The sequence below is a fragment of the Crassostrea angulata genome, chromosome 6, assembly GCF_025612915.1.
Source record: "Crassostrea angulata isolate pt1a10 chromosome 6, ASM2561291v2, whole genome shotgun sequence".
NCBI classification, from domain to species: Eukaryota; Metazoa; Mollusca; class Bivalvia; order Ostreida; family Ostreidae; genus Magallana; species Magallana angulata.
Window position 1 is genome coordinate 60,647,892 of NC_069116.1, and position 27,955 is coordinate 60,675,846.

At 32.0% G+C, this 27,955-nt stretch overlaps 2 protein-coding genes, 1 long non-coding RNA gene and 1 pseudogene across 4 annotated transcripts in view; 3 read left to right on the top strand and 1 right to left on the bottom strand.

The window, feature by feature from the left end:
- Positions 1 to 722: 722 nt before the first annotated feature.
- LOC128187652 (cytochrome P450 4F3-like) lies at positions 723 to 9,036 on the top strand (annotated as a pseudogene).
- A 952-nt stretch (positions 9,037 to 9,988) lies between these two features.
- Positions 9,989 to 21,747, top strand: LOC128189431 (ultra-long-chain fatty acid omega-hydroxylase-like). Its single transcript, XM_052861041.1, has 11 exons — positions 9,989 to 10,247; positions 10,897 to 11,050; positions 13,385 to 13,566; positions 13,790 to 13,914; positions 15,100 to 15,165; positions 17,209 to 17,332; positions 17,540 to 17,669; positions 17,788 to 17,917; positions 18,422 to 18,703; positions 18,864 to 18,929; positions 20,936 to 21,747. Exons 1-11 carry the CDS (start codon positions 10,098 to 10,100, stop codon positions 21,033 to 21,035), a joined length of 1,509 nt encoding a protein of 502 aa, XP_052717001.1. The 5' UTR covers positions 9,989 to 10,097; the 3' UTR covers positions 21,036 to 21,747.
- Positions 21,579 to 23,266, bottom strand: LOC128189433 (uncharacterized). Its single transcript, XR_008244237.1, has 2 exons — positions 23,141 to 23,266; positions 21,579 to 21,792 (listed from the first exon to the last, which is right to left on the bottom strand). It is a non-coding gene; the product is annotated as an uncharacterized LOC128189433 (long non-coding RNA).
- A 1,413-nt stretch (positions 23,267 to 24,679) lies between these two features.
- The window catches only part of LOC128189428 (nacrein-like protein), a 37,613-nt gene continuing 34,337 nt past the window's right edge, over positions 24,680 to 27,955 (top strand). For both annotated transcript variants that reach the window (XM_052861036.1, XM_052861035.1), the window contains exons 1-6: positions 24,680 to 24,894; positions 25,701 to 25,845; positions 26,493 to 26,674; positions 26,879 to 27,003; positions 27,432 to 27,497; positions 27,635 to 27,758. In XM_052861036.1, coding sequence (XP_052716996.1) covers positions 24,724 to 24,894; positions 25,701 to 25,845; positions 26,493 to 26,674; positions 26,879 to 27,003; positions 27,432 to 27,497; positions 27,635 to 27,758 — 813 coding nt within the window. In that variant the 5' untranslated portion in view covers positions 24,680 to 24,723. The remainder of the gene's footprint in view (positions 24,895 to 25,700; positions 25,846 to 26,492; positions 26,675 to 26,878; positions 27,004 to 27,431; positions 27,498 to 27,634; positions 27,759 to 27,955) is intronic.

The window sequence follows — 27,955 nt, forward strand, 5'->3', positions numbered from 1 at the left end:
GGGGGTCCCACATGGAGGGGGGGGGGGGTCCCACATGGAAGTGTTCCAGACGTCCGTTTACTTCTGCCTTTTATTTTGACATCCTCAAACCTTACGTGAAAATTTACAAGTCATGCGCGGACAGTTTAGCGGTACTTTTCTAATAGATACCATTGGGTATCAATGTTTCCAAAATCACTGTTTTCATTTGATAAATGTTAAGTTTTCGTTTGATGAGATAAGTGAAGAAGTATTAATATTATTGCTTGAAAACTTGTTACAGTGAAAATATTTAATATTACATTATTAATAAATAGATGTTCTTTATATGAAATCAGTCGATCCAAAAAAGTTCTGTCTGTTTAAAATTCATTGGTACCATCACCCATACATAGCAGCTGTGAATGAAATAACATCTATACTGAATCGAAGAAATAAGTATCATTACCCTTCATTACATTATTTTATCTTGCATACAAGTGAAATATACTATAGATTCGTAAAGAACATTACAGTCGGGGCGTGATCAGTTCATACATAAAGCAACTCGAGTTTACTGAATTGCCCACACCTCCATACCGTAATTATTTTAACATAACGGTAACAAATAATTCATAGAGTTATTTCCGACAAAGACACCGAAACATAAAAATGTAGTTTTACATCATAAAAAGTGAGCAACAATTAATAAGCATTAATAAGGACTCTCTGGTTTTCCCCGGACTTTATATCTTTAATTATTTCATCGAACGGCAGACGGAAAAAGTTTCAAAGCCGAGTGTGATTACCTTCACAAAGTAGCTGAGGTTGTGATAGACAAAAGACGCAACACTTTGGTATGTGTGTACTAAGCCTTGATCCAGAAATCATAGCCAACAAACACTTAGAGTTTAAATCATTAAATACAATATCCTACAGTTTTGCTACCATTGTGTTAAAAATACTGTAGATTCGAAGTTTACATGATGGGTAAATCAACAACTTATAAACAAGTGCTTGAAGTTGCCGCTATTATTATATGGTTTAACCTCTCAATAACAAACATGTCAATAGGGTTCAATTTCCTATTAGATATCTCTTACAGGAAAACCAGGATATCTCCTCACAAAGGTATTTGGATTTCTTTGACAACCTTTTGACAGCTAAAGATGAGGACGGGAAAGGAATGTCAAAAGAAGACATTTGGAGTAAAGTGGACACATTCATGTTCGAACGTACAGAAAACGTAACAGTACAGACCTATAAGAGATCAGCAAGATTAAAGGGGTATGGTCACGAATTTTGTCACTTTTTTCCGATTTTAAAGTTTACAATTCTTAATAGGCAACCGAAATGTAAGTGTCATTTGTTTAGTTATAAGCGAGTTACAGAGCTTTCAATTTTGTGCAATGTAAACAAAGCTTTTGTTTACATTTTGAACTTTGAAGAAAAAAGAACGACAAGTGCGACAATCGACAGTAAGTCAGCAATGTAACTCTCATAAACCTATGAACGATACGACATTAACTTTTATCTCATTAAATGTTCGAGGTTTAAATACGTACAAAAAACGAATAATTCTTTTTGATTGGCTAAAGGATGTGAAATATGATGTAATATTTTTACAAGAAACTCATTTTGTAGAAAATCAAGAATGTATATATAATTCACGATGGTTTGGTGAAATAATTAATTGCTATTCAGAATCAGTTTACAGTAGAGGAGTGTCAATTTTACTCAGGAAAAATAGCAATATAGAAATTATCAATTACCATAAATCACTAGACGGTAGAAGATTATTAGTCAATATAAGATATAATGAAAAAGTGGTAACTTTGGTGAATATTTATGCCCCAAACAACGAAAAAGATAGGGCTGATTTTTTCAAACGATTAATTTCTTGGATTAATAAAAATTCTCTAAACTTAGATAATGTTGTACTATGTGATGATTTTAATTGCCAAATTAACAACGAATTAAGCGATAAAACTGTTAATATTCTAAAGAAAATTTTAAAAACTCTTAGTCTAAAAGATAGTTGGATATATTTTGGAAAAAAATCCGAACAAGGTTTAACTTGGTGTGATGGAGATAATGTCCCATAAAGTAGAATAGACTATGTTTTCCTTTCAGATAGTTTATGTTCCATACTTAACATTATTATGATAAGAAAAGCTCCCAAAGTAGAAAATAATAGATTAACAGATCACATGGGGATAACTTTTGAACTATGTACCTCTGAAAATCCTAGCGGCGTAGGATATTGGAAACTAAATACCTCATTGCTTAACAATGAACATTTTTGCAAACAACTAAAACAATATATTCGAGAATATACAACAGAAATACAAGACCCTGTAAGTAAATGGGAACACCTTAAAATACCAATAAAAAACTTTTGTATAAACTTTTCTAAAAACTTGGATAAAAGTAAGAAAAATCGTATAAACTTCATTGAAAAGCAAATAGGAAAAATAGAATCTCAGCAATACTCTGAAATAAATATGAACTATAAACGTTTATTAGAGAAAGAAATAGATGATTATTATGCGGAAAAATGTAGTGGAGCTTATGTTCGCTCTAGATCTGTTTGGTTAGAAAAAGGGGAAAAAAGTACCTCTTACTTTCTAAATTTAGAAAAAAACAACAAACAAATAATACCATTAACAAAATAAAAGATGAAAATGGAATAGAATATACGACGACAACAGAAATAATAGATGTTCTTATGAATTATTATGATAAACTATATACAAGCAATGTTATTGTTGATATTCAAAATTATCTCGATAGTATTATCTATTATCTATTATCTATTATGAATCTCTAATCAAGAGTATAGAAAATGGAATATTGCCTTTTTCACAAAGAAACGCGATAATGACTTTAATTTTCAAAAAAGGAGAAAAAAACTTATCCCAAAAACTACCAACCCCTTAGCTTACCAAACACAGATTATAAGATATTTGCACACGTATTAGCTAATCGTTTACAAAAAATAGCAAGTAGATTGATAGGACGTGAGCAAAGTGCATATATAAAAGGACGTTATATTGGAGAAAATGCTAGACTAATACTTGATGTTTTTGAATATTACATGCACAACGACTTAGATGGAATATTACTCTTTCTTGATTTTGAAAAGGCCTTTGATTCAGTAGAATATAATTTTATGTTTAAAACGTTAGAAAAGTTTAACTTCGGAGATGAATTCATAGGAATGATAAAACCATTGTATAATGACCCAGTCTTTAAAATTAAAAACAATGGTTGGATATCGAAATCATGCACAATGCATAGAGGAATTCGACAGGGATGTCCTGTATCCGCTCTCTTATTTATATTCGTAAATGAAATATTAGCAATTAAAATTAAAAATGATAACGATATTAAGGGTTTGACTCTGAATAAAAATGATACTTGCAATGATTTAAGTTTTAAAATTGTTCAACATGCGGACGACTCTACCAACATGCTAAAAGATACAAACTCTTTGTGAGAAAAGTAATAGAAACAATTACCGAATTTAGTAAGGTTGCTGGACCTAAACTTAAAGCTGCTTGGTCCGATTTTTTATCAAATTTTATGCACGCTTTTAAACGATGGCTATGCTTAGTATATGTATAATAATAGACATTGCAGTAGTTTTACCCGTCAATTATGCCAAATTTCAATGAAGAAAAATACGTACAAAATTTGCTAACAAAACAAACGACATTAAAAGGTACCGCGTTATTTCGCCTCATGTTAAATTTCACCCCTGGACGACGAGACGGGCATGGTTGTATTTCGACTTTGACATCGCTTTAAATAAAGGTCGAAATGATCAGACAAATTACAAATAAACATGTGTACATTTTGTTCGCTAATATTTCCAAAGTCTGCTTTCTTTACAATCGATGCATAGCATGCGGGTTGAATAACCCCAATCATTCGGGGGACGAAACCAAGCGGTTTCCTTTTCTAAACATTCCCGTGATGCATTTTGGTTTGTTTTTTCGTTTGCCCAAAGAGAAATTATTTTTATTTACTTTGAATATTTCCAACTTTGAAAGGAGACTGATTCTGCTGGTGTAAATAGGAGAAAGTCCATAACTTTCGAAGATAAATGATTTGTATGGAAAAAAAATTGATACTGTAATTACAAAAAATCGGACCAAGCAGCTTTAACTTAGAAAAAACAGAGTGTCTGTTAACTGGTTCATTTATCGATATGTATTCCAACGATTCTCATATACATGGAATAAAAATAACAAAGACCTGTATAAAATCGCTCGGTATTTACCTGGGACATGATAAAACTGTATGCTATGAAAAAAATTATATAAGTAAACTAGAAAAACTAGAAAAAATACTAAGTGTCTGGAAAAGACGAAAATTAACCATGTTTGGTAAATGCACTGTAGTCAATACCCTAGCGATATCAAAAATATTATATAATGCCAATATTTTAGAAAACCCTAAAAGTGACTTTTTTGAGCTGCTTCTAAACTTATATATAACTTTATTTGGAAAAAGCGAGACCGAATTAAAAGAAATACTCTAATTGGCAAAATTGAACAAGGTGGAATAGGTGTTATTGATATTGAAAGCAAATTCCATGCTGCCAAAGCGTCATGGATAAGTAGAATATTAAATGAAAACAGTGTTATACATAGAGCACTTAGTGCAGTTATGAGACAATATAAACTTAATATCTCTGATATTTTAAAAACAACAGAATACAACTTTTTGGAATCATCATTTTTCAAAATGCTGAAACTTCCTGTTTTTTACGGAAATGTATTTTCAGCTTTTAACAGATGTAAAAAACAAAAAAATGTGAATACACTAAATAGAGATGAATTCCTGAGTCAATTTATATGGAACAATAACCTTTTCCAGTATGAAAATAAACCACTATGTTTTGAAAATTGGATAAAAAGTGGAATTTTGTATGTTAAAGATATTTTTGATGAAAATGGAGAGTTTTATGATATGATGTACTTTACACAAAAACTGGTTAGAAAAAACAATATCTTATGTGAATATATCATGCTTAGAAAAGCATTTAAAGCTTATAAAGAAAAATTTGACTGCAGCTTTTCAAAATACGTCAAAATCAAACACTGTGTATCTTTTTTATTTCGAAACAATACCGTTAATTCAGTTAACAATGTTAAAAGTCATTTTTACTATTCATTGTTTATTGATAAAAAGTTTCAAAAACCAATATACGAAAACAGATGGAGAAAAGTTTTTAACGACACATTATGTCTATGGGAAAATATGTATATTGCAAAAATCAAAGAAATATATGAAAAAAGAATCTCAGAATTTAATTACAAACTCCTTCATGGTATATTGAACAATAATGTATGTGTCAGTAAATGGAACAAAACTGTCTCTCCATTGTGCGAAGTGTGCAATGTTAACGAGGATATAAAACACCTTTTGTATGATTGCAAAATTGTCAAACATATCTGGGAGAGAATAAACATGTACTTAAAATTTGATGTCACATGGAAAATTGTTGTACTAGGTTTTTACAATGAAGTTAGCAAGAAAACTTCTTTTTTGAATAACTTTTTGTCTTTCATTAGTTTTACAATATATAAATATAAAATGAAATGTAGAATTCAGAAAGAAAGAATGTGTGAGCAAGACCTAAGGCACAAGCTTAAAAATACTCTTTTTGTCCAGAATGTAATTATCACCAGTATTGGTAGAAATAATCAAAGTACTGAAGTACTGAAAGCCGGGCTCTTTTGGTGTGTCGTTATGCACATTGTGTAGTAAAGACTGAAAATCTCTCTCTCTCTCTCTCTCTCTCTCTCTCTCTCTCTCTCTCTCTCTCTCTCTCTCTTCCTTTTAATGTCGGCAAAGCATCAGAGAGCGACCAAATTTTGTAAGCGGCTATAAACAAAAAATATGTCTGTCTAGTAGAAGTTAAAAAGTTCAACAGTTGCTGCCTTGAATTTTGCAACAAGCATTATATATTCAATCCCCATTCCTTCATTCATCGCGCAGCAAAGTAGTTCATGGAAATTCATGCGCATTGTATATGTCCAAAATGCATAGTAATGTTTTAAAAACACGTTATTAATAAGAAAACTAAAAAAATAGACAATTCATTCGAAATTTAAAAAAAAGAAACAAAATGCCAACACTTTTGACAAAACGTGGCTCTTTGTGTAACTATTTGGTATAGCGGAAGCTTTACCTTGACGTTGTTTGGTTTTTTGTTTACTTGTGCTATTTATAGTAACATTGGCGATTTGCCTGCCTATAGCCAGGTCTCTGCTTTCAGCAGAGCCAGGCTAAAAACGATTTTTATAAAAATGTTGGAAACTTTCTATAATTTCAAAACAGTATATGAAGTACCATATTTTTGATATATGATATGTGATACAGTAATACGATGTATGTTTATGATGAATACTAATTATTATAATTATTGTACAATAGATTTAATATGTATAACATTAGTATTTTTTTTTCATGCATGTAAAACTATGCTTATTACACAGAAGATATATTTATACGATACGAGTATCAAAATATGTATGTTTTGTGATGAAGAATGATTTTAATAAAAGATAAAAATATATATATATATATATTAATCTATGCAGTTCAACTATTTGGACTCTAGAATTTCCGCTTTTCAAATGCTTAACGCTCGATCACTCGATTTGCTTTTACACAAATAAGCAGGTATTGAAATGTTCATAATTGAAAAGAATATGAATTAAAAGTGTGTTTGTTGTAGATAAAAAAAACCAAAAAAACAAAAAAAAAAAACAAAAAAAAACCTTAAATGAATGTTTTCAACGTTAAAGCAATATGAACGGCAAATTTCTTCTCGAAATATATTTTTATAAAAAAATTCTTTTTAACTATAATGAAAAAAATCACGGTTTTTTAATGTCTTTTAGCCATATTTTTAAGTGAAAAGGCCGTTAAAAAGCCTTATTTGGAGCATAATTGAATTATTGTCGTCCTGTACAAAAACTGATTTGCTATATATTTCTTAGAAGAGAAATCTTTCCTCTGACAAAAATTATTGATTTTTTCAAACCTTATTTATCATAAAAGATTAAGTCATATGCAGACTTATCATACTAGCTTAATGCAGCAAATTAAAATTTCTAAATATAAAGCTCATATTGCTTTTAATTGAGAAATGTATGCTTAAATTGATAAGAAGTTAGACAAATCAGCTTGAAAAGATTTTCCCCAAGTGTATTGAACCCTTTGTTAACAAAAACGAGTCTTGTTTGCATGACAAAGAATTGTAATCTCTCTATCTTAAAGGTCTCTATCGTTAATTTTCCTTCTTATGTAGCAATGTACCATCATCATGTGCATATGAAGTGTTTCAGATAATTTATAACGCAAGGGCATGCTCTACGTATATAATAAATATTTCTTTAAAATATTAGATACTTGGTTACTTTCTTGAAATATAAGCTATGTTAGGACAAGGGTAAGAAAACGTGATGGAGGGCAAGGCTTGCCGAGCTCTCTTCACGTTTTCTACCCGAGCCCAAATATCGCTTAATATATTTCAAGACAGGTATCATGTATTTTGTTTGTCCTACAACATGATATCACATTTTACGCATCAAACAATCTTTATTCGACGAATTCGGCTGCATATCTGCAGCTGAATCCATGATGCTATGTCGTAAACAAAGCAATAAAGATGACGTCACTATGCATTTTAACATTTTAACGTATGCTATTATGCACGAGGCTATATTGGGGCATTGACCGAATATAGCTTTGGTTTACTGGGTTACCTTTATTCGGTCAATGCAAGGGGTAGTTGCTGAATTAAAAAACAAGACAAGCTACTGACGAAGTTGATAACAAATGATATCATTTTCATACCAAAATGATACTCAGTGTGTGATTTGTCGGTTGTTTCAGGCCATGACATTACAGCTAGCGCCATCTCGTGGATCCTATTTTCTTTGGCGGAGAACTCCGAATGTCAGCAGAAATGTCCGGAAGTAATTGATAAGGTCGTCAGTGAGACCAAGTTTGGACAACTCAAGTGGTTAGGTCTCTATTTTAAAAAGTGAAAAATGGTTGCGGCACTTGAACTTTTTTATGTCGAACATTGGTGTAATACATTAAAATCATTATGCGGAGCATTGACACAAGACAAAGTTTTTAGTACACTTGATATTTCACACGTAAATTTACATTTCTGTTTTGATTTTTATGTTTCTTTAAAGCTGGTAGAGAATGTTCTATTATGCAATGACTGATGTGCTCTTGGTACTTATTTTCATTTAAATGGGGTTCAGATCATTTCAGTGAAATGAATTGCGTTCAAATTCGTTTTTCCTCCACTACTAGGAAGAACTTAGATGGGCTGGAATATATGACTTAGTGCATCAAAGAAGAGATGCGCCTCTATTCACCGGTTCAAGCGATGATGAGGGACATCAAAACTCCCAAAGATTAGGGGACCTCGAGATCCCTGCTAGGACCAGCATCTTGATCAGTATCAAATCTCCATCATAACCCCGCCGTGTGGGGTGAGAACTACGCCCAGTTTGAACCCGAGAGGTTCTTTCGGACAACACTAAAAAAAGGACTTGTTCGTCTTCGGTGCATTTTCTGCAGGTTAAAGGAAAATATGTTATTGATTGCATTTTTAAAGTTGTCTCTACTGTAGTGAAATTGTGTTACTTAAACTTACTTTAGATTTTTATTTGTTTGTTTATGTTTGACTACAGAACTGTTTGTTTATGGTTGACTGTAGAAACTGTATTGGTCAGTATTTCGCCACGAGTGAAGTACCGACGGTGTTAATTACACTGCTTCAAAGGTATGTCACCGTTATATATCGCCCAACGTCAAACTGAACGCTAAAAGAAAACAGTTAATCTATAAAAATTACAGCTCTTTCTAATATTGCAAATTCAGGTCTCTGCAATAGCACAAAGCATAGGTAGATATAACAGTCAATGTATTTCTTATTTGATCAATAGTTCAATTGAAGTATCAAGGTACTGAGACCATACAGAGCATATGTTTATATAAATAATGAATTATTGTAGAGTTACATTTCAGAATGTCTAAAACTTTTTAACAAATGTTTAACAATTGAACGATAAAAATTCTTAACAAATGTTTAGACTTGTGTAATATATTTCTTCTTCAAGATGAATGTGGTGATATGGGAATTAGAATAATACGATTAATATTGCATAATAACCCACTTACCTAAAAAAGATTTTAAAAAAGAAAGGCCCGTGATGTCGAAACTCTCTCTATAGATAACATGTTATTGTGAGAAGAATGAAAATTTTAGATATAAAAACTATATTCTGAATAACTTAACAATGAGCGTTTAAGATAGCGATGGCGGTCAATAATCTTTGCCACTTTTAATCTCGCGCTGAAATCTCGTTACTCTTTATCATGTAATGTAGGTATTCTGTATGTTATGGCGATGCACACTACAAATACATAGGCGATACATATTTTAATCTCCTCTAAAGATTCTACAGTTCTGAAACCTTCGTTTGAATGGACGTGAGAATCAGATTTGCATGGAATTAACTTTCTATTTAAGTGATATATTTATGAAACATTATCTTATAAAAATGATAACTATGGAAAAAATGTCAAAAAATATAAATAAATTCTTTAAATATCTTATCCAATGTTTAAACATAAAATTAGGATGAGATTTGAATAATTAGCTCATACTTTATTAATATTATGATGTTACCTGTATAATAGAAAATGTACCATTAAATGATTAATTTCCAGGATCAATGATACAATGTTAGGGCTTTGTTGTGTTTTTCAACCATTGTTATTTTTACCCATCCTCAAGCGGTTGGATAAAATGAATTTATAATGATATTCTCCTAAAGATATGTCTGCAAAAATTGTTTTCTTACAAAATAAAAGAATAGTTAAGCAAAACAGGAGCAAACGTCTTCGTTGGTATTTGTGAGCAGAATTTGAATATCTTCCGAACAAATTTCAAATCAGTGAATAAATATAATTTTCGTGTTTCCCGATCATTCCGCCATAGAAGTGCATATTGACTACCATCTAACACCAGCGTGCTATAGACGATAAGGTTCAGGTGAACAAATGACATCCTAGCGTCATACAGAGAGTACAACATGTCAGCGATTCTGTTGTCAGCCGTAATTAGTGTTGTGGTCATAATAATATTTCAGCTGTTGATCAAATTACTGAGAGTGAAGTATGCCTACCATGGACTCCCTGAGCCTCTTGAGGACAAGCACTGGCTACTTGGTCATCTCCCAATTGTAAGTATTTTTCATCATGGTTTTTCTTATATTGGTTTTCACCTTTTTATCAGTCCCTCATTCTGCAATAGTTTTTGTGTCATTCTCCCTTGGTTTCCGTTCGACAGTCCAAATGTTTATAAAAGGATCAGGCTTAATTCAATATCCTTAACTGACCCTATATTGAACTTGCGCGCTGCTGAACAAGCATCGTTACAGTTTTTAACCTGCAAAGTATGGAGGGCAGTTTGTGTTTCTAAATATTCATTTACTAGCATGAATACGTGAAAAGAAAAACTATATTTTATATACTGTGGCTTCAACAAATATTTTTGAATACAAATTTTGTGAACATTGTAGTTTAAATAACCCATGAAATAGAATATTCATTTAAATGCAGTTTCTAATAACTTTGAAATAAAGGAACAGTGAACACGAGTTTTCGTATAGTTGACACTGTCATTTTCATAACAATTCTTTGAAATCGGATGCCAAAAACATCGAGCAAATAATCGTTTGTTACAGATGCAAAATTGTTGAATTACTAACATTTGTAAAGAATTTTGATTTCATGGCAAATGGGCCGGTTTTGAATGTTTGACATTTTAAAGAAATGTTGTTCCGTCCTCGTTGAATATATGATGTCTTCAAATTGTTTCTTGTTTTAAAGTTCTCAAATAAGATAGCTGGGCAGTCGGTCGTAGACAAGTTTCTGGAATGGACGGCCAAATATCCCAGGATGTACGTCCTTTGGTTTGGTCCTTTCGACGCCAGGGTGGTGCTGAATCATCCGGACCCCATTAAAAAGATCCTTAAAACCTCAGGTAAACACATGACACGAGCTTCAGATCAGTAAAGACATTAGTATACGTTTCGTTAATATTCGTGGGTATGTTTTAAATATTCGTGGGTATGTTTCAAATATTCGTGGGTATGTTTCAAATATTCGTGGATATGTTTTAAATATTCGTGGGTATGTTTCAAATATTCGTGGGTATGTTTCAAATATTCGTAACTTTGTGCCCAATGATGTTTTAAAAAAAATATTCTATTAAGAATTGCGTAACAGAGAACATTTTTTGTTGTGTATCAACTTCAAATTTGAATTTAAGACATTTTCGTCAATTTGACATTTGCGGTCAATATAAATATTGACGTCAATGTAAATATTGAAAATTCTTAATTGTAAATAGCGTAATGAACTGTCGTTGGATGAAAAAGTGGTATGCTTCCATAGTTTTAAAAGACCGATTTTGGGTTTTTGCGTAAAATCTACAATAGCAGAACTCTTTCATTTTTACTCATATGTAAAATGATACACATCAATTCTAATATATTTGCAAAATTTCAATAAAATCAATCGTTTGGTTCTCTTAATATATATATCGCTTCGAAGTAGATTTATGAAAAGAATACTACGATAGGGATTTTCTTCAAATTGTAAAATGTGATTAGCGGTAACATTTTCTACATTATATGTAAAAAAAAAAACAACATTTAATCATACCATCTGATTTTAAATTGGGGTGGGATAGGGGTACATATCAAAATATCTCAATGCGCTATATATTTGGCAAATTACAAATGTAGACTCGTACAATGGATCCATTAATGAATTATTGCGATTAAATGTACTCCACATATCGTCTTAAAAGCACCATGGCAAAACGCACCAACCAAACAACGTAAAATCGTTTGAAGAGTATAAACATTTTTCTTTAAAAAAAGCTTTCCATATTGATTTGTATTTTGTATATTGTGTTTAATCTCATAAATATAATGTGCACAATTTTAAAAGAGTAAAAATACACTTTATTTTACTAAAATCGCAAAAAAAATGCACAATAACATTTTAGTCGGCCACCTTAAATATGTAAACTAGATTGCAATTAAACGCTTTCAGAAAAAATCAAAGTACTTAAGTACTGACGGGAGTTGATTTTATCGATTATCATTTATTTTAAAATCAATTTATCTTGCATAGCAATCAGTTTCTAGTTTGTATTTGAATTACGCACTTTTTTATAATTTTTTATAATTTGAATTTTTAGACTTTTCCGACAAGAATTTCGAGAAACCCAATATGAATCATGTTGTGTAATATTTAAAGATAGACTTCAACTACTAGCATGTATTAGTTATCGAAACAATTCTAATCAAAGTACTGAAGTACTGTCGGGAGTTGCTTTTATCGATTATTATCAATTTTAAAATCAACGATATGTTATTTTGCATGGCAAGTAGTTTCTAATCTGTATTTGAATTACACACATTTTTATGGTATGAATTCTCGAACTTTTCCGACAAGAATTTCGAGAAAACCCCATATGAATCATGTTGTGTAATATTTTAAGGTAGAATTAATTCCATCAAACTGTGTATTAGTAATCGAAATGATTAAAATCAACTCCCTAAAATTGTATGGATCCAAGCACTATTGATATCAAACTTTAGTCTCGTTTAACTAGACGCTCGGCTGTCTCCGTTAATATCCGACAAGCAAGAGAGCCCCCTCTCTGCTCGTCGCAGATTTACGGAGACAGCCGAGCATCTGGTTGAACGAGACTATATCAACTCTGGCGCAGGAATACATGAGACTACAAAAATATCTAAATTGTTCGTAGTATATAAAATTTGACCATTTTCAAAGTGTTTATAGATATGTTTCCTTGAAAAACAATGCTTCAGCATACATTACATCGAAATTTTTTCTATTATTTTCAAGAACTTAGTCTTGTCAGCGGTGATGATTTGTGCTTAGGTCCAAACACTGTTTCACTTTCGGTTTGCCAGAGTAACTGCATAGGAGAGTTGATTAAAATCAACTCCCAAACATTGTAAGGATCCAAGCACTATTGATATCAAACTTTAGTCTCGTTTAACTAGACGCTCGGCTGTCTCCGTTAATATCCAACAAGCAAGAGAGCCCCCTCTCTGCTCGTCGCAGATTTACGGAGACAGCCGAGCGTCTGGTTGAACGAGACTATATCAACTCTGGCGCAGGAATACATGAAACTACAAAAATATCTAAATTATTCATTATATATATAATCATTAAATAATTTTGTCTTAATTTGTTTTGGAATTACTCTAATTTTATCTTCCTTGTCATGTAAACAAAAGTGAAGTTTAAAGCAGTGGGCGTATATGTTTTAAAGATCCAAAACCTGTGAACTTTGGCCAGGTGTACAGACATGGAATTCCATGGTTGGGAGAGGGACTTCTGATAGCAGGGGGTGCCAAATGGAAGCGCTCCAGACGTCTGCTTACTCCCGCCTTTCATTTTGACATCCTGAGACCTTATGTGAAGATCTACAAGTCCTGCGCAGATATTCTAGCGGTATTTTACGGAAATCAATGAGAACCAGAGGTTTCCATGGAAACGATTCCATGGCATGAAGCTTAACTTAGTGTTTCCTCAGTTATGCTTAGCATAACTGAGAAAACACTAAGTTAAGTCTAAAGTTAAGCTAAGTTGATTTAAGTTCAGAAAACACTAAGTTAAGCCTTAAGTTTAGCTTTGCATAGTCCTTTAAAAGTAAATATACATCTTTTTTTCGAAGCGAAACATAGAAATCTCGGTCGAGAAGAACGAAAGTGTAGAAATATTCAGCCTTGTCAGTTCCTGCACCCTGGACATTATTTTACAGTGTGCGTTTTCCTATAAGACGGACTGTCAAAATTTCTGGTATGTATGGTATTGACTATTATATATATATATATTGCACTCTTAATTTATATTTATTATGGTATAAATCGCACAGTTTTCAAATTGGAGAGAGAGAGAGAGAGAGAGAGAGAGAGAAGAGAAAGCGAAACATTTTAATTTTGTATTGCTGTATATAAAAAGAAAACTCCTTTCTGTATTAGAACTCGGTTCTTGTACGTTCGCCTTTTAAGCCATATCCATTGAGACAGACACAACATTTGGTAACACAACCCGTTTCAAAATGGGTTGAAATCACCATGTAATGCTCAAAACAGTAAAAGTCACGGGCTGCCGGTGACCCATTAGTGCAAAAATACTCTTTATTATTGGCAATGCGACCAAATTAACACCAGAGATCAAACATTTACTTTAATATGTAAAACGTAAGTTGATGTGAAATTGACATACTTAGTAGGCCACAAATATCGGCTGGATACTATTTTCTGGAAACGGTATACTGTATGTTTTCACTTCATTAGAGTCAAAGGGACATGGTCACGATTTTGGTCAAAAATTATTTTATTGTATTTAATGCTTACAATGCTTCAGTAAAGCATTTTTAATAGGCAACAAAAATTTGAGTGACATTCGTTGAGTTGTAAGTGAGTTATAGAGCTTATAATTCTTTGTTATGTAAACAAAGCTTTTGTTTAAATTTTGAATGTTGAAGTGAAAATTCTTGTTTTAGACCTAAAATGAATGTGTTAAATGTTAGAAACTATTTATAGATGCTTAAAATGAATAAGAAGATATACAAACCAGCCTGAAAAAGATTTTTCACAGGTTTATTGAATCTATGTAAACAAAAACAGGGCACGAGACTTGTTTACATGACAAAGAATTGTAAGTACTGTATTTTGCTTATAACTCAACGACTGACTCTTAGATTTCATTTGAGCATTAGAAATGCATTCCTAAAATATTTTAAATAAGAAAAACAGAATCTGACCATGTCTCTTTAAAGATGCCTTATATATACATTTTGCTTTTAAATTAATACAATTGAATAATATGAATCCATGTTATAAGAAATGGGTAAAAACTAAATCAACTTACGCAGTTACCTACCCGTGCTTTCTTCTTTCTTTCTTCTTGCTAATACCTCTGATCACTACATGCTTCTAGACGATACTTTATATAATTCTTTTGATCAATTTATTTCAGCGGGACCATACACCCATACATATCAGCCGTAAATGAGATTTCAGCTACATGGAATCGACGAAATAGGTATCCGTCTCCTCTTTTACATTACAAATCTTAGGTAAATGATAATATATATATATATATATATATATATATATATATATATATATTGTGCTCTTTGGGGAAACTAAACTACTTAATTAAGAAACTATAAAAAAGAACAGCTACATTATAAACATTTGTTCACATTCGATTCGATTGTTAACAGTCGATTGATTACTTTAGAGCAATCGGCGACAGTATTAACACCTTCTTTAAGAATGTGAACAAATGTTTATAATGTAGCTGTTCTTTTTTATGGTTTCTTACGTAGTTTCGTAGTAGCTATAGATTTTGTGTTCTTTGTTTTTTACTCTTGTAATTTATTTTTTGGTCCTAAAAAAGGGACTGATTGTCCCGAAAATTTGACAATTTCTATTGTTCGTGTCGTTAGCCATTTTAGTGCTTTATATATTCAGTTTACTGGCTTAGTATCTATATATTAGATCCGACACTTTAAAGATGCCTAGTGTTGTTGATTCTATTCAGTGCTTTATATATATATACGAGGGTTGTCCCAAAATAATGTAGACAGGACACATAATTTATAATCTGTTCACTGGAATTTCATTAGTCTTCTATGTTTTCTTCAATGACTCTTTGGCAAACAATGCTGAAAAGTTCAAATCTGTACTTTATTTATTTCTCGAGAAAATGAATAATTAGTAACAACAAGTTTTGTCAGGCGGCGCAATGTGCGACGTCAAAAATTCCCAGTTTTACGTTGTTGCTAAACCCTCCACATCGTTCACGATAACATTTACGTTTTATTTCCGAAAATGTCTTAGAAAAAATATTATCTTTGAACATGTACTCTGCGTACACATTCAATATATATTTCTAGTTTTGTTTTGTTTTTAAATATTTTCTTAGTGCAAACGATCTGTCGGCTCCAAACTTGCCCTGTATTACTTGTTGTCTAACGTCCGTCTTACCGAAATGTGTCGTTCAACATTTTGACGTCCATTGATATCGTTCGGGGTTTCTTTTTTCCACTTATTGTCATCATACTTGTTCAAATATTTTCAATGTTGTTTAACTACTTATTCACAAAACGCATTTCTCATCGATTTTGTTAAATTCATTTACGCCAAAGCCGCTTAGGATTTATTTCATGGTCTTTACAAAATTGTATCAGTTACTGCTGCGCCGCCTTAAACGCTGAAAACGTCATTTTATTACCACTTAACTTTTCAACTTGTCACAAAACGCGCTATAAAATATTTAAAAGTTTTGTTATAGCCAACACATTTTCTGAGTAAATAATAGAATTATTATCAAATATCGGTGTATGTTTTATTTGAATTTTTTCATTCGAAAAGTACTTTTCCGCCCAATTTTCAATTCATTATGTTGATTTTAACTTTTTGTTTTTGACATTGCGCCGCATGTAGAATTTCTGATCTAACATACTTTCATTTCACTAATTTAATCTCAAACAATATTCGATTTTAAAACACTAGTTGAATGCAAATTTCTTGAACCCTTTGTGGCACAAATTTCATCTTCCTTTGTCTTCGATTAACTGAATAACGCCACTTGTCTACGCTATTTTGGGACAACCCTCGTGTGTGTGTGTATATATATATATATATATATATATATATATATATATATATATATATATATATATATATATATATATATTTAAAGTAATTATAATAAGAATGCATTTTTAGTATCATGAGATGAAAAGTACAGTCATGGCGTCATCAAATCCATCAGAAAGCTTTCCAGGCTTCCCCGACCGACTGTTGTGATCACCTCACCATATTCAATTTAATTTTCGATTATTTTTAGACAATTGGACAAATACATATTAAAGATAATTCGACGGGTTTTTTTATTTGTTTAATTTTGTAGACTACAACAGTACGTCTTTCGCCTCATTAATTAAATGTTTTGAACTATATGAGGAATATCAACTAAATTAGATTCGTAGTATTACGTGCATTATAAACAAAGACACTGGCAAATGTTAGCATATAATGATACATTCTAAAAATTTATAAAATATGTGTTTTACAGGGCTCCCTGGCTACACCCAGACTTTATATTTTACCGAACGGCAGAGGGGAAGAGTTTTAAAGCCAAGTGTGATTACGTCCACCAAGTAGCCGAGGATGTGATAGACAAAAGACGCAACACATTGGTATGTGTATACCAAACATTGATATCATAGTATACAAACACATCAATTAAAAACACACACCGTTTGTCTTACTGCGTAAAGATACCGAATTTACATCATTGGTAAGTTGGCAACTTATACACAATTGATATTGTCATTATAAAAGTTTAAATACAAAATAGCAGGCATATCCAAAGTGCCAATTTTCCTTTTTCATATCTTTTTCAGGAAACGCAGGGTATATCTTCCCAAAAGTATTTGGATTTCTTGGACATCCTTTTGACAGCTAAAGATGAGAACGGAAAAGGAATGTCAAAAGAAGACATTCGTAGTGAAGTGGACACATTCATGTTTGAGGGTATAGTGAACGTAACAGTCAAAACCTGTCATAGAACACAGTGATGAAAAAAAGTTCTAAGATATTTTAAAACGTATACCAAAAGAATTCCCAGTGTTTGATTGGTTGATTGTTTTAGGCCATGACACTACAGCTAGCGCCATCTCGTGGATCCTCTATTCTTTGGCGGAAAATCCCGAATGTCAGCGGAAATGTCAGGAAGAAATCGATAAGGTCATCAGTGAGACCAAATCTGGACAACTCGAGTGGTAAGGACCTCATTATAAACCGTGAAAAATGGCTAAAAGCCTTTACCACGTTTTATGGTGTATTTTAAAAAGATATTAAGCGAAACAAAAAATAAGTGAAAAACAAAGAACTTCATGGTAACTCATAGACTTTACTTCCTGTATTTGCAGTTTTTTCATGTTGATTTAACGGTAGTATTAATAGCGCCGATTGGCTAGTGTCATCTAAACATCTAAACCTATTTGTTGAACGTAATGAAAGAAATTGCACTTCAATTCATCCAAAAATAAATCTGTGCCATTCAGTGAACTGAATTTTAACAGAAATGTCTGTAAAATAAATGAATTGCAAAACTAGCCTAATCAAAACAATTTAACTTGCAAACATTCGGTTGACTTACAAGAGTAAATATTAAGTCGATTCTTAATTTTAATAGTGAACATTCAGGCAATTTTTGCTCGCAACCGTTCAGTTAGCTGTCAGTGATCGGAATAGATCAATCCTATGTTAACTATTAATCCTAGGAAGGACCTGGGTAGACTGGAGTACCTGACACAGTGCATCAAAGAAGGAATGCGCCTCCACTCTCCTGTTCCTGGGATTTTAAGAGACATCCAGTCCCCCCTCAGAGAGGGGGACCACGAGATCCCTGCCAGGACCAGTGTCTTGATCAGTATCAATGGTCTCCATCATAACCCCACTGTGTGGGGGAAGGACCATGCCCAGTTTAAACCCGAGAGGTTCTCTCCAGAAAACACCGAGGAAAGAGACTCGTTCGCCTTCTGTCCATTTTCTGCAGGTCCAAGGTATACGTATACAATCATGTTTATGATTTTTTGTTTCTAAAACTATATCAACAATAGTTTTCTGCAGGTCCAAGGTATACCTCTTTGCGCATGTATTTTTGTCTCTTACTACATGAACAGTTGCTTTAAAACTGTTGTGAAATGCTGTTTTTGGTTGTAGAAACTGTATCGGTCAAAATTTTGCCATGAGTGAAGAACGGACAGTGCTTGCTACATTGCTTCAACGGTATGATATCTTTTACAGCGCTCACAGCCATATTGTATCATAAAATTAAATAGTCAATCTGATTAAATTACAACTCACTACAATAGCGCAAATGCAAATTAATTTTACTAAACTAGCACAGAGTGTAGAGAGATAAAGCAACTACCTATTGAGGGTCGTGATCTGCAACGTCATGTCTAATTCTAAATATAGGTTTAGATGATATTTCAGTGAAACTTTATAAACTAAGTGTCCATGTTATAGCGGTTTTTTTTAAACAAATATTATGGATTGTTCAATGAAATCAGATATAATTACTGAAGGATGGAAATGAGCAGGGGTCACTCAATTTTATATATGAGTAAAGAGTTTAACTCAAAAATAATCGTCCAGTTTCTTTTTTTACCTGCCATAAGCAAAAGTATTGAAAAACATGCTTGTACTTGTTTTTTTTTGAGTATTGAAAAGTGGTTACGTAACATTAACAGTGGTAAATTTGCAGGTATTTTATTTGTAGATCTAAGTTCAACTTTTGATACGGTTAATCACCATGCATTACTGCAAAAACTCCGTTTAGCATATGCAATAATTCACCTAACTAGCTGAAATATTATTTGACAAATATATCATGTGCAATGTTTGGTTAAATGGAATGAAAAAACGACAATAACAAACTGTCAACCATCTCAGAAATTTGAGTATTCTATAGGTGTACCTCAAGGACCAATACTTGGACCTTTGTTTCTCATTCTTTATGTCAATTATTACACAGATTACAACATTCATCAGTTAACATGTATACAGATATAATGTTATTGAATATTAATTACACAGATATCTTATAAATATTTCAACAATGAAATGCTTTCGTTAATGATTCATACAGAATATGAAGGTGGCGACATTGAAGACAGAAATAAATAACCCGCTAACGCGGGTCATGTAAATTTTTTCTGCATTGATCGCTACCTTCATAACCCGCATTAATCATCAAAGAAAACATTATATTGTTGATAGTTACATCTTTCATCTGGATGGCAACTACAGAATATTTTAGATCTTTTACAATATGCAACACGCAATTATTGAATGAGCTTTCTCTTTTTTTAACATTTCGACCTAGTATAGAAAATCTTTGATATGCTTAGCTCAAGAAATATTTTTATTCGAAGTTGCAGTGATAGCCTTTATTTTATTCTCATTGAAGGTTTAAATCATATTTGCCTATACTTTGGATATATAGTTTAACTTACATGTAATGTACATTTATTTCTCACAAATTACATGTTCTGTCAGTTTCTGTATATAGTTGTTGTCTGGAGATACGTATTTAGGACAATAATGTGAACTAGTTTCTGTAAATTGTTTTGCTATACTGTTTACATTAAGAACATAAGTATTACTATTATTAATATTACTATAGAATGAACTTTTTTATTTGCATGAAAGATGACCTTATCAACGAATCACAATACTCGATTCAAAGTCGGTGGTAATATTGCTAAAAAAAAAAAGATTAATTTAAAAAGGCGTCATCTGATTGCATAAATAAAAGTTCATGGAACATGCCCTCAACTGATCGCTGTCAGATCTCTCACCGCTCTGTTTCGTTGTAGAAATCTGTATTTTAATCAGATTGTTATGCAATATGAGCTGTAGTTTTCAGAATTTTATTTTGCTGCAAAAACCTTTTAGTATTCTAAGTCTGCATGTAACTTAAACTTTTATGATAAATAAGATTTGAAAAAATCAATCAGTTTTGTCAGAAGAAAGATTTCTCTTGTAAGGAAAATGTAACAGTTAGATTTTTGTACAGGACGACAATAATTCAATTTTCCTTCAATTATGGCTTCTTAACGCCTTGTCCCACAAAAATAGGGTTAACAGAAATTTAAAAAAAACATTGATATTTTTGTCATTTTAGTAGAAAATTACATTTTTGTCAAAAAAAATTTCATTATGAAAATTGCAGCTCACGTTGCTTTAAATTACACAGTGGATAGTTTCCTATTGTGTTTCTTTTGCAGGTTTACCTTTTCTGTGGACAAAACACATAAGGTTGAGAAGCAGATCTCTGCCGTAATGCGAGCAAGATATGGGATTAAACTATTCGCCGCCCCACGATAGGTGTCTAGGTGTGCATTATAGGAACGTAATTTGAAATATTACGAATTTTGATAATCTTTAGAGTGTGTTAAATTTGCGACCAAGTCAACGCACTTAATGCTTATGACTCTGCAAAAATATTAGATTTGGATAAAAAAAAATGCATAATTTCCTAAAAGATTCAACTACATTGAATTAGCTTTAAAATCCGTTTTCTTATTTAGAATTGGTGTTTGTTTGCAAACTCTTTATTCATTTATTATAGTGTTCTCATTTTCATTCTCTATCTGGAGTTGTTGTCTCTACGTCTCTGTCTACGACTCTTTCAATGTCCGATGTACCAGAATCTTGTACAAAGTTTACACTCTGCTAATATGTAATTTATCCTGTAAACGATAAACAATTCGTGTACAGAGGGTAAAAATGAGTCTTGTCAAGATTTGATTTGTCAGAATATCAAAAGTATATTAGAACAAATGTTAATTAATCAACAACAAAAAAAGAAATCAGAAGACCATAATTTGTTTCCTTTTTTCAACAATTGTACAACTTCGCATATAAATAATAATCAATGCTCGGTATCTAACGAGTACTATTTTGTGGAAGAACATTATCATAGGAAAATATCACATATTTAAGTAATTAAAAATTAATGTTATTTATGAGCTTAATTGGCATGTTTACAAAAAAAAACCTTGCATGATGCTGTATTGTTCAATAAATGTGAACTTTGGTTTCGTATTGTGTATTTAAGTTATGATTTTCCAAACAAAGTAAACTTAAGCGTCTTAATTGTTCTTTCCGTAAATGCATTAATTCTGTTTAAAATAATACCTAAAACCTGAATTTCTTTCTCTTACGATATTGTCAGTTAATAGATTTTTGTCAATTTATATATATATTATATCATTATATTTTAAAATCAAATATATGTGACCGCATTTGTACCGGTAGTTTTGTACAGTACTAGTATAGTGACTGTATCCGTCGTGTGCAGTACGTTCGGGATGAGAGAATGTTGGCTTAAGGAAGGAGTCTTTTCTGGTATTCGACTTGTCAAACGTAAATTTGATTATTTGTTCATTAAATCAAGATGAAAGGAAATTAAAATAGTATATTTTTCTTTCTTTTTTTACTATCATACAACTTGGCATAGAAAAATGTAATCAATGTTTAGAATGGAACAAGGACTATATTTTTGGCGTAATATTGGCGTAGGAAAATATCACATGTTGCGCATGCGCAATTCAGAATTGCTGCAGATTATATATGTATAATGAGTCTGTTTTAGCATTTTAAAAACAATAACAATAATGTTTGATTTTTTTTTACTAATGTGAACTAATAATATGATACTTGGGTTTCAGAATATGTTTTTAAAATATGATTTGCCTATCAAATAACATTTTTATAAGCTTTTTAAAGCGCCCATTCTATACATTGATTTTTGTGAAAAAATCACTAAAATCAGTTTTTCTCTCTTATGAAACGGTCAATATATTAGCTTTTCTGTCAATTTATATCTTTATATAAAGTCTTCATAATACATAAAAATTAGAAATATTTTATTATTGGAAGCATAAAAAAATAATCAAAATTTCTTCAAAATTTAAGAAAATTAGAGGAAATGCGGGCTAAGCAATATCAATTTTTAGTATAAATATTTTTTCCAATTTAGTAGTATAAGCTGATAGACACTCTCATAATCTATGATTTCATTGAAGATTTGAATCTTCAAATCTTAAACAAATGTCTACAGAACTATAAAAAGCTACCCTTATTTTTATCAGTATTTACGTTGAGGAAAAGGTAGTGACCTTGACCTGACCTTTATCCGAAAACAAAAAGGTCAAATTTAATTAAACTGATAGAATCATTAAGTAATATGATCCGTTTGACTGTGTCAAAATTTCATGCATTTCTTATTATAAGAAGTATGTTTGATAATAAAAAGACTCCTTCCTTAAGGGTACATCGTATAACAAGGGCACCGCTAAGCGGAGCTGGGATGCATTATTTAGGAATATACAGTTATGTAAATCTAATTGAGGAGACAAAATTGTACTAACCTTCCATTATTAACTATTCGCATGACACCAGCGACATTTTTCATATTTAATTTTGACTTATTTTCTAAGAAATATGTAAGGATTTGTTTATTTCAAATGCACCTTAAAAATATACAGATTATTTTTTTGATAAGATATGCTTCACGGAGCATGTCAGTTTTATTTGTTTTATATTTTGTACGCATATTTCTTTATTAAGAAAACGTACAGTTTAAGCGTATAAAAATAAATGATATTTCATATGAGATCACAACAAGTTATGAAAATCATTTTGTGAAAGTTTCAATTAATTTGAAGAATTTCTGACCGTTATATTGCCAAATATGGACGACCAACGCTAGAAAAATGAGTCAAAAACGTCAACGTAAATGGACACCTTGGAGCACCGGGCGGTCATTAAATTTTTTGTGCATGCAGAAAATCTCCGATGGAGACCAAAAGGTTCTTATATGCTGCTATTTTTATAGGACAAATGTTTACAATTAAAACCACAATTGGAATTAATGGTTTGAAAATGGAAATACTGATATCTTGAGCTCTTGCAGCATCCCGACCCCCCATACAGCCCGGATCTATGGATTCCGCTTTATTTCCTTATCTGAAGTCGAAACTGCGTGGACAGAGATTTTCGGACCTAAATGATCTTCGATAAGCCATAAAAGACATTACACAAAAATTTGACAAATAATGGACAATGAAATAAAAGACATTTATTTAGCGCTACGCTGTTTAAGAGATTAGCAGTTCGTAGGAAAAACTTCTGTCTAATGTGTGATTACGAATATAAAGTCTGCAAGGTGTCAATTGTTTATTCACTATAAAAAAAATGTATGTACAGTACAATTGTTTTTGCAAGCTTCATGCGATTATACAGTCATCATTTTGAAAAAAAAAATGTAAATCTTGAGTCATCAGCCCAAGGTACAATAGACCAGTCCACAATAAACTTATTTCAAAATAGCTGCAGAACTGTAGCTCTCCGGGGAAAAAATATTGACAGACCGGACTGTCAATATTTTTTTCCCGGAGAGCTACAGTTCTGCAGCTAATCTCAAAATGACCATCTATTATAATAGATAAACATTCATTTAGTGCCTGTAAACGATGACTAAATGAAGAATTCATTTGTTTGGTTCTTGTGTGTTTGTTTTTATATCCTGTATAATACTGTGAACGCGGAAAGTAATCACCGCTATACGTTGATAAGGTTGTACAAACATGCATGTGACTACATATAATACAAGAAATTTTATGTAGAACAGAAGTATTAAATCTGGTCTATTCAAAAATTTTCTTTGCAAAGCTAAGTGTTGCTAGATATGTTATATGCAAACATAATTTGCCTAAATTTCTCGAAATTAAGTAAACAAACTAACAATTACATTTATTGTACGAATATGTGATGTAAAATACATTGTCTGCCGATCAGACGCTTAATACACTCATCTTCTTTGAAGAGAGCGGAATATGCAAAAAAGTTCAAACTTTACTGAAAAATTCAATTCCAAAATATGTGAATGCTGCTGTACATGATTAATGACCCGGAAGAAACATCGATAAGCAAACAAACATTTGTAAACCCTACAGCGTTCCATACATTGAACCACACAGATTATATCAGGAGGGAGAGAGAGGGAAGGATGGAAGCAGTAAGAGGGGACTGGCTTCATCTTTTGTTGCTACTGACCTTGGCCTGCCTCGTTATCGTTATCGTCAGACTTGTCGTCGGACTGTACCACCGGAGGATCCTATTCCGAGGCTTCCCGGAACCGATAGAAGAGAGACACTGGCTATTTGGTCACCTACTAGTGGTCAGTATACTATGCACCAGACATGATATAAATTTAAACGTATGTTTTGTTTTTGCTGATTAAGAATTAGCATCATTTAAATGCATCTATTTATTTGATGTAATATTTGTCAGTATTTGCCTTAACAAACACGATTGGGGAAAAATAGCCCACGTTAATGCGATATGAAAGGTAATGAAGCAGTTTTAGCTAAGACAGGTGTACTATTAAACCATACCTGTTTACAAACAGACCGTCACACTTTTTGACCTCGGTGTAAATATTTGTTGTCAGTTCACCTGTATCAAATAGGAAGACACTGTAATATTACTCATCTCAACGATGAATTTAAAAGTCTAACCGATGATTCCAAAATATCAACAATTCGTACTGGCATTGGTCTAAATTCTTCACTCAGTTTGTAATTGCATATAATGTTATTTTATTATTTTAAAATACATCTTTCGTAAGATACATTAAGTACATGTACAGGGTATTTTGGCAGTTTTCAACCTTCTAATAGACTCGATATACTACATGTAGTCTCTACAAATAAATTAGCGTTTTAAGGTCTAAATTTGGACCTTACAATTACTGAAACACGCTGAATATTTAAAAAAAAATATGACAATATATTAAAATAACATATACATTTAAAAAGCCAATAAATTCTTGCATGCAAAATGAATCTTTTTCTACACCCTTGTATTCACACGTTGTGAAATCAATAGAGTGGAATACTAGTTATCATGATAACGTCTTTGAATAAAATCCCCGGATTTATCTTCATGGCAGTAATCCATTTCTTTTGCGCTAAATATTTTCAGTTTGCTGGAAAGACTTCAAGATTAGACAAAGTCTTAGAATGGACGGCAAAATTTCCAAAGATGTTTATCATCAGGCCCGGACCTTTCCGTGTCCGCGTCATCCTTCATCATCCGGAGTGTGTCAAACAGGTGCTCGTGACGTCAGGTAGCCAGCCAACCATTTCAAGATACTAATCAGCAATACATATGGATATGATAAATATGTTATTTCAAGACATTGATTAATAACAGCTATAATATACATGTATACTATGGGGTTTTTGTAACACCAATCAATAACCGTAAAAATAAATATTTAATTAACATTTTGTTGGACTAGACCCGAAGCTCAGTAAACACCTTTTGTTTTACTTGTAAACTGTTATTACTATTCTACATCTTCAGAGTTGTTATATATAATGCAAGTACTATGTTCTTGAATTTTTTTTGTGATAAAATATTTTGCGTTTCATTGTATAACTTGGTTATATGAAAACACATTTCGTGAACCAGGAGATGAAATTTAAATTGCGAAAAATGTGAATGAAATCGATTTAATATCATATCATAATCGAGTAATTAAGGGCAACTTTTAGTGGGAATTTATTTCGTTTGGAGAAAAAGTTTAAAACATATAATTAACCAGAATCAAGAATACGAAATTTATAGATAACTGCTGTATTAATCAAAGTTTTTGGAATTTGTATTACCTGGTTGGGCATTTTAATTTCGTAAATCACCTGAGAATAAAATCCACAGACAAAATGTTCACCAATGAAAATAAAATGTCTTCGATAATAATAATTCGTACAGATCCTAAACCGGTCGGGTTCGGTGAACCGTACCGCCATGGACTTCCGTGGCTGGGGGAGGGACTTCTCATGTCCAGTGGACAAAAATGGAAGCGCTCCAGACGTCTGCTTACTCCCGCCTTCCATTTTGACATCCTGAAACCTTACGTGAAAATCTACAAGACCTGTGCAGATATTTTATCGGTATCCAAAGCAACAATTTAAATTGATTTTACTTTAGATTTTACATTAAAAAAAGAATCAATTGTTTTGGTATTCAACAAACATGCCTTTTAATTTTGATGACGCTAATTAAAACTTTTTATTAATCTCTTATATGTTTTAAAATGGTAAATACCAAATTATTCTCGAAAGCTAATTTTTATTTTTATTTCACTAACAACGCAGGAAAACCTCAATGAACATGCCGACACAGGTAAAAGCGTTGAAATATACAACCTGGTCAGCTCCTGTACATTGGATATAATTCTAAGGTGTGCCTTCTCCTATACAACAGATTGTCAGAGCAAAAGGTATGTGGCACAGTGATAAAAATCACATTGGGAAATGTTTTTGTTTGTTTGTTGTTGTTGTTTTTTTTTACATAGACGTGGCTTATGTTGCTGAAACGTGAGGGTGAGGTTCATAATGTTTAAGCGTTCAAATTATTTGATAATGCCCACAAACCTCAATTTCACTTTTTCAAAAGAGTTTAATTTTTTAAAAGATTAATACAGCAAATCAAATAGTGTACATGTACCAGATAACGGTATGTTTGAATGGTCAAGGAAGGCAATGAAGAAAATACGAAAAAAGTGTGTCGACAAACAAACACTTAATCTATACAAATATATGTACAAAAAATCAATATAAACATGTTGTTAATGATCATAATGAATAATGAAATTTACAAAAACAAAAAAGCACAGTTTTTTCCTTCGTTGATATATTTTTTAACTAGAGAGACGACCCATCCATACGTAAGTGCCGTACAGGACATAGCTATGACATGGCTCTTAAGAAATAAGTAAATATATTTATAATCGTCTATGATTTACATTACTTTATAAAAATTCTTTATCCATTTTAGTACTCAAGTATTTGATTTTAGTTTCTTGAATATATTAATTTGGATGTCTTATTTAATGATTATAATACTTTTAGGTCGCCCTGGTTGTACCCGGATTTCATTTTCTACAGAACAAAACAAGGTCAAAAATTTAAATCAGATTGCGATTATGTCCACAAGATTGCTGAGGATATCATTGACAAGCGTCGGAGGGAGCTAGTGAGTATATGAGCCCATAAAGCACCCCGCCCCCTTTACATTCACTTGTTGTCAAGCTTGTTAGGAAAATTGTAGAGTAAATGTTTGAGACCCCTCCTTCCTAACGTTTTGTTATTTTCTTTTATATTGGTAATGTTTCTGTTTTGTTAAGACCCTCTTCGATACTCTTTCAGCTTACCAGGGTTGATTATGGCAAT

What these genes read in the sequence shown, in the direction of transcription:
- LOC128189431 (XM_052861041.1), top strand. Translation starts at nt 10,098, where the DNA reads ATGTCAGCGATTCTGTTGTCAGCCGTAATTAGTGTTGTGGTCATAATA. An exon ending in AAAGATCCTTAAAACCTCAG is followed by an intron (nt 11,051 to 13,384) that starts GTAAACACATGA and finishes TATGTTTTAAAG; the next exon opens with ATCCAAAACCTGTGAACTTT. An exon ending in ACATGGAATCGACGAAATAG is followed by an intron (nt 15,166 to 17,208) that starts GTATCCGTCTCC and finishes TGTGTTTTACAG; the next exon opens with GGCTCCCTGGCTACACCCAG.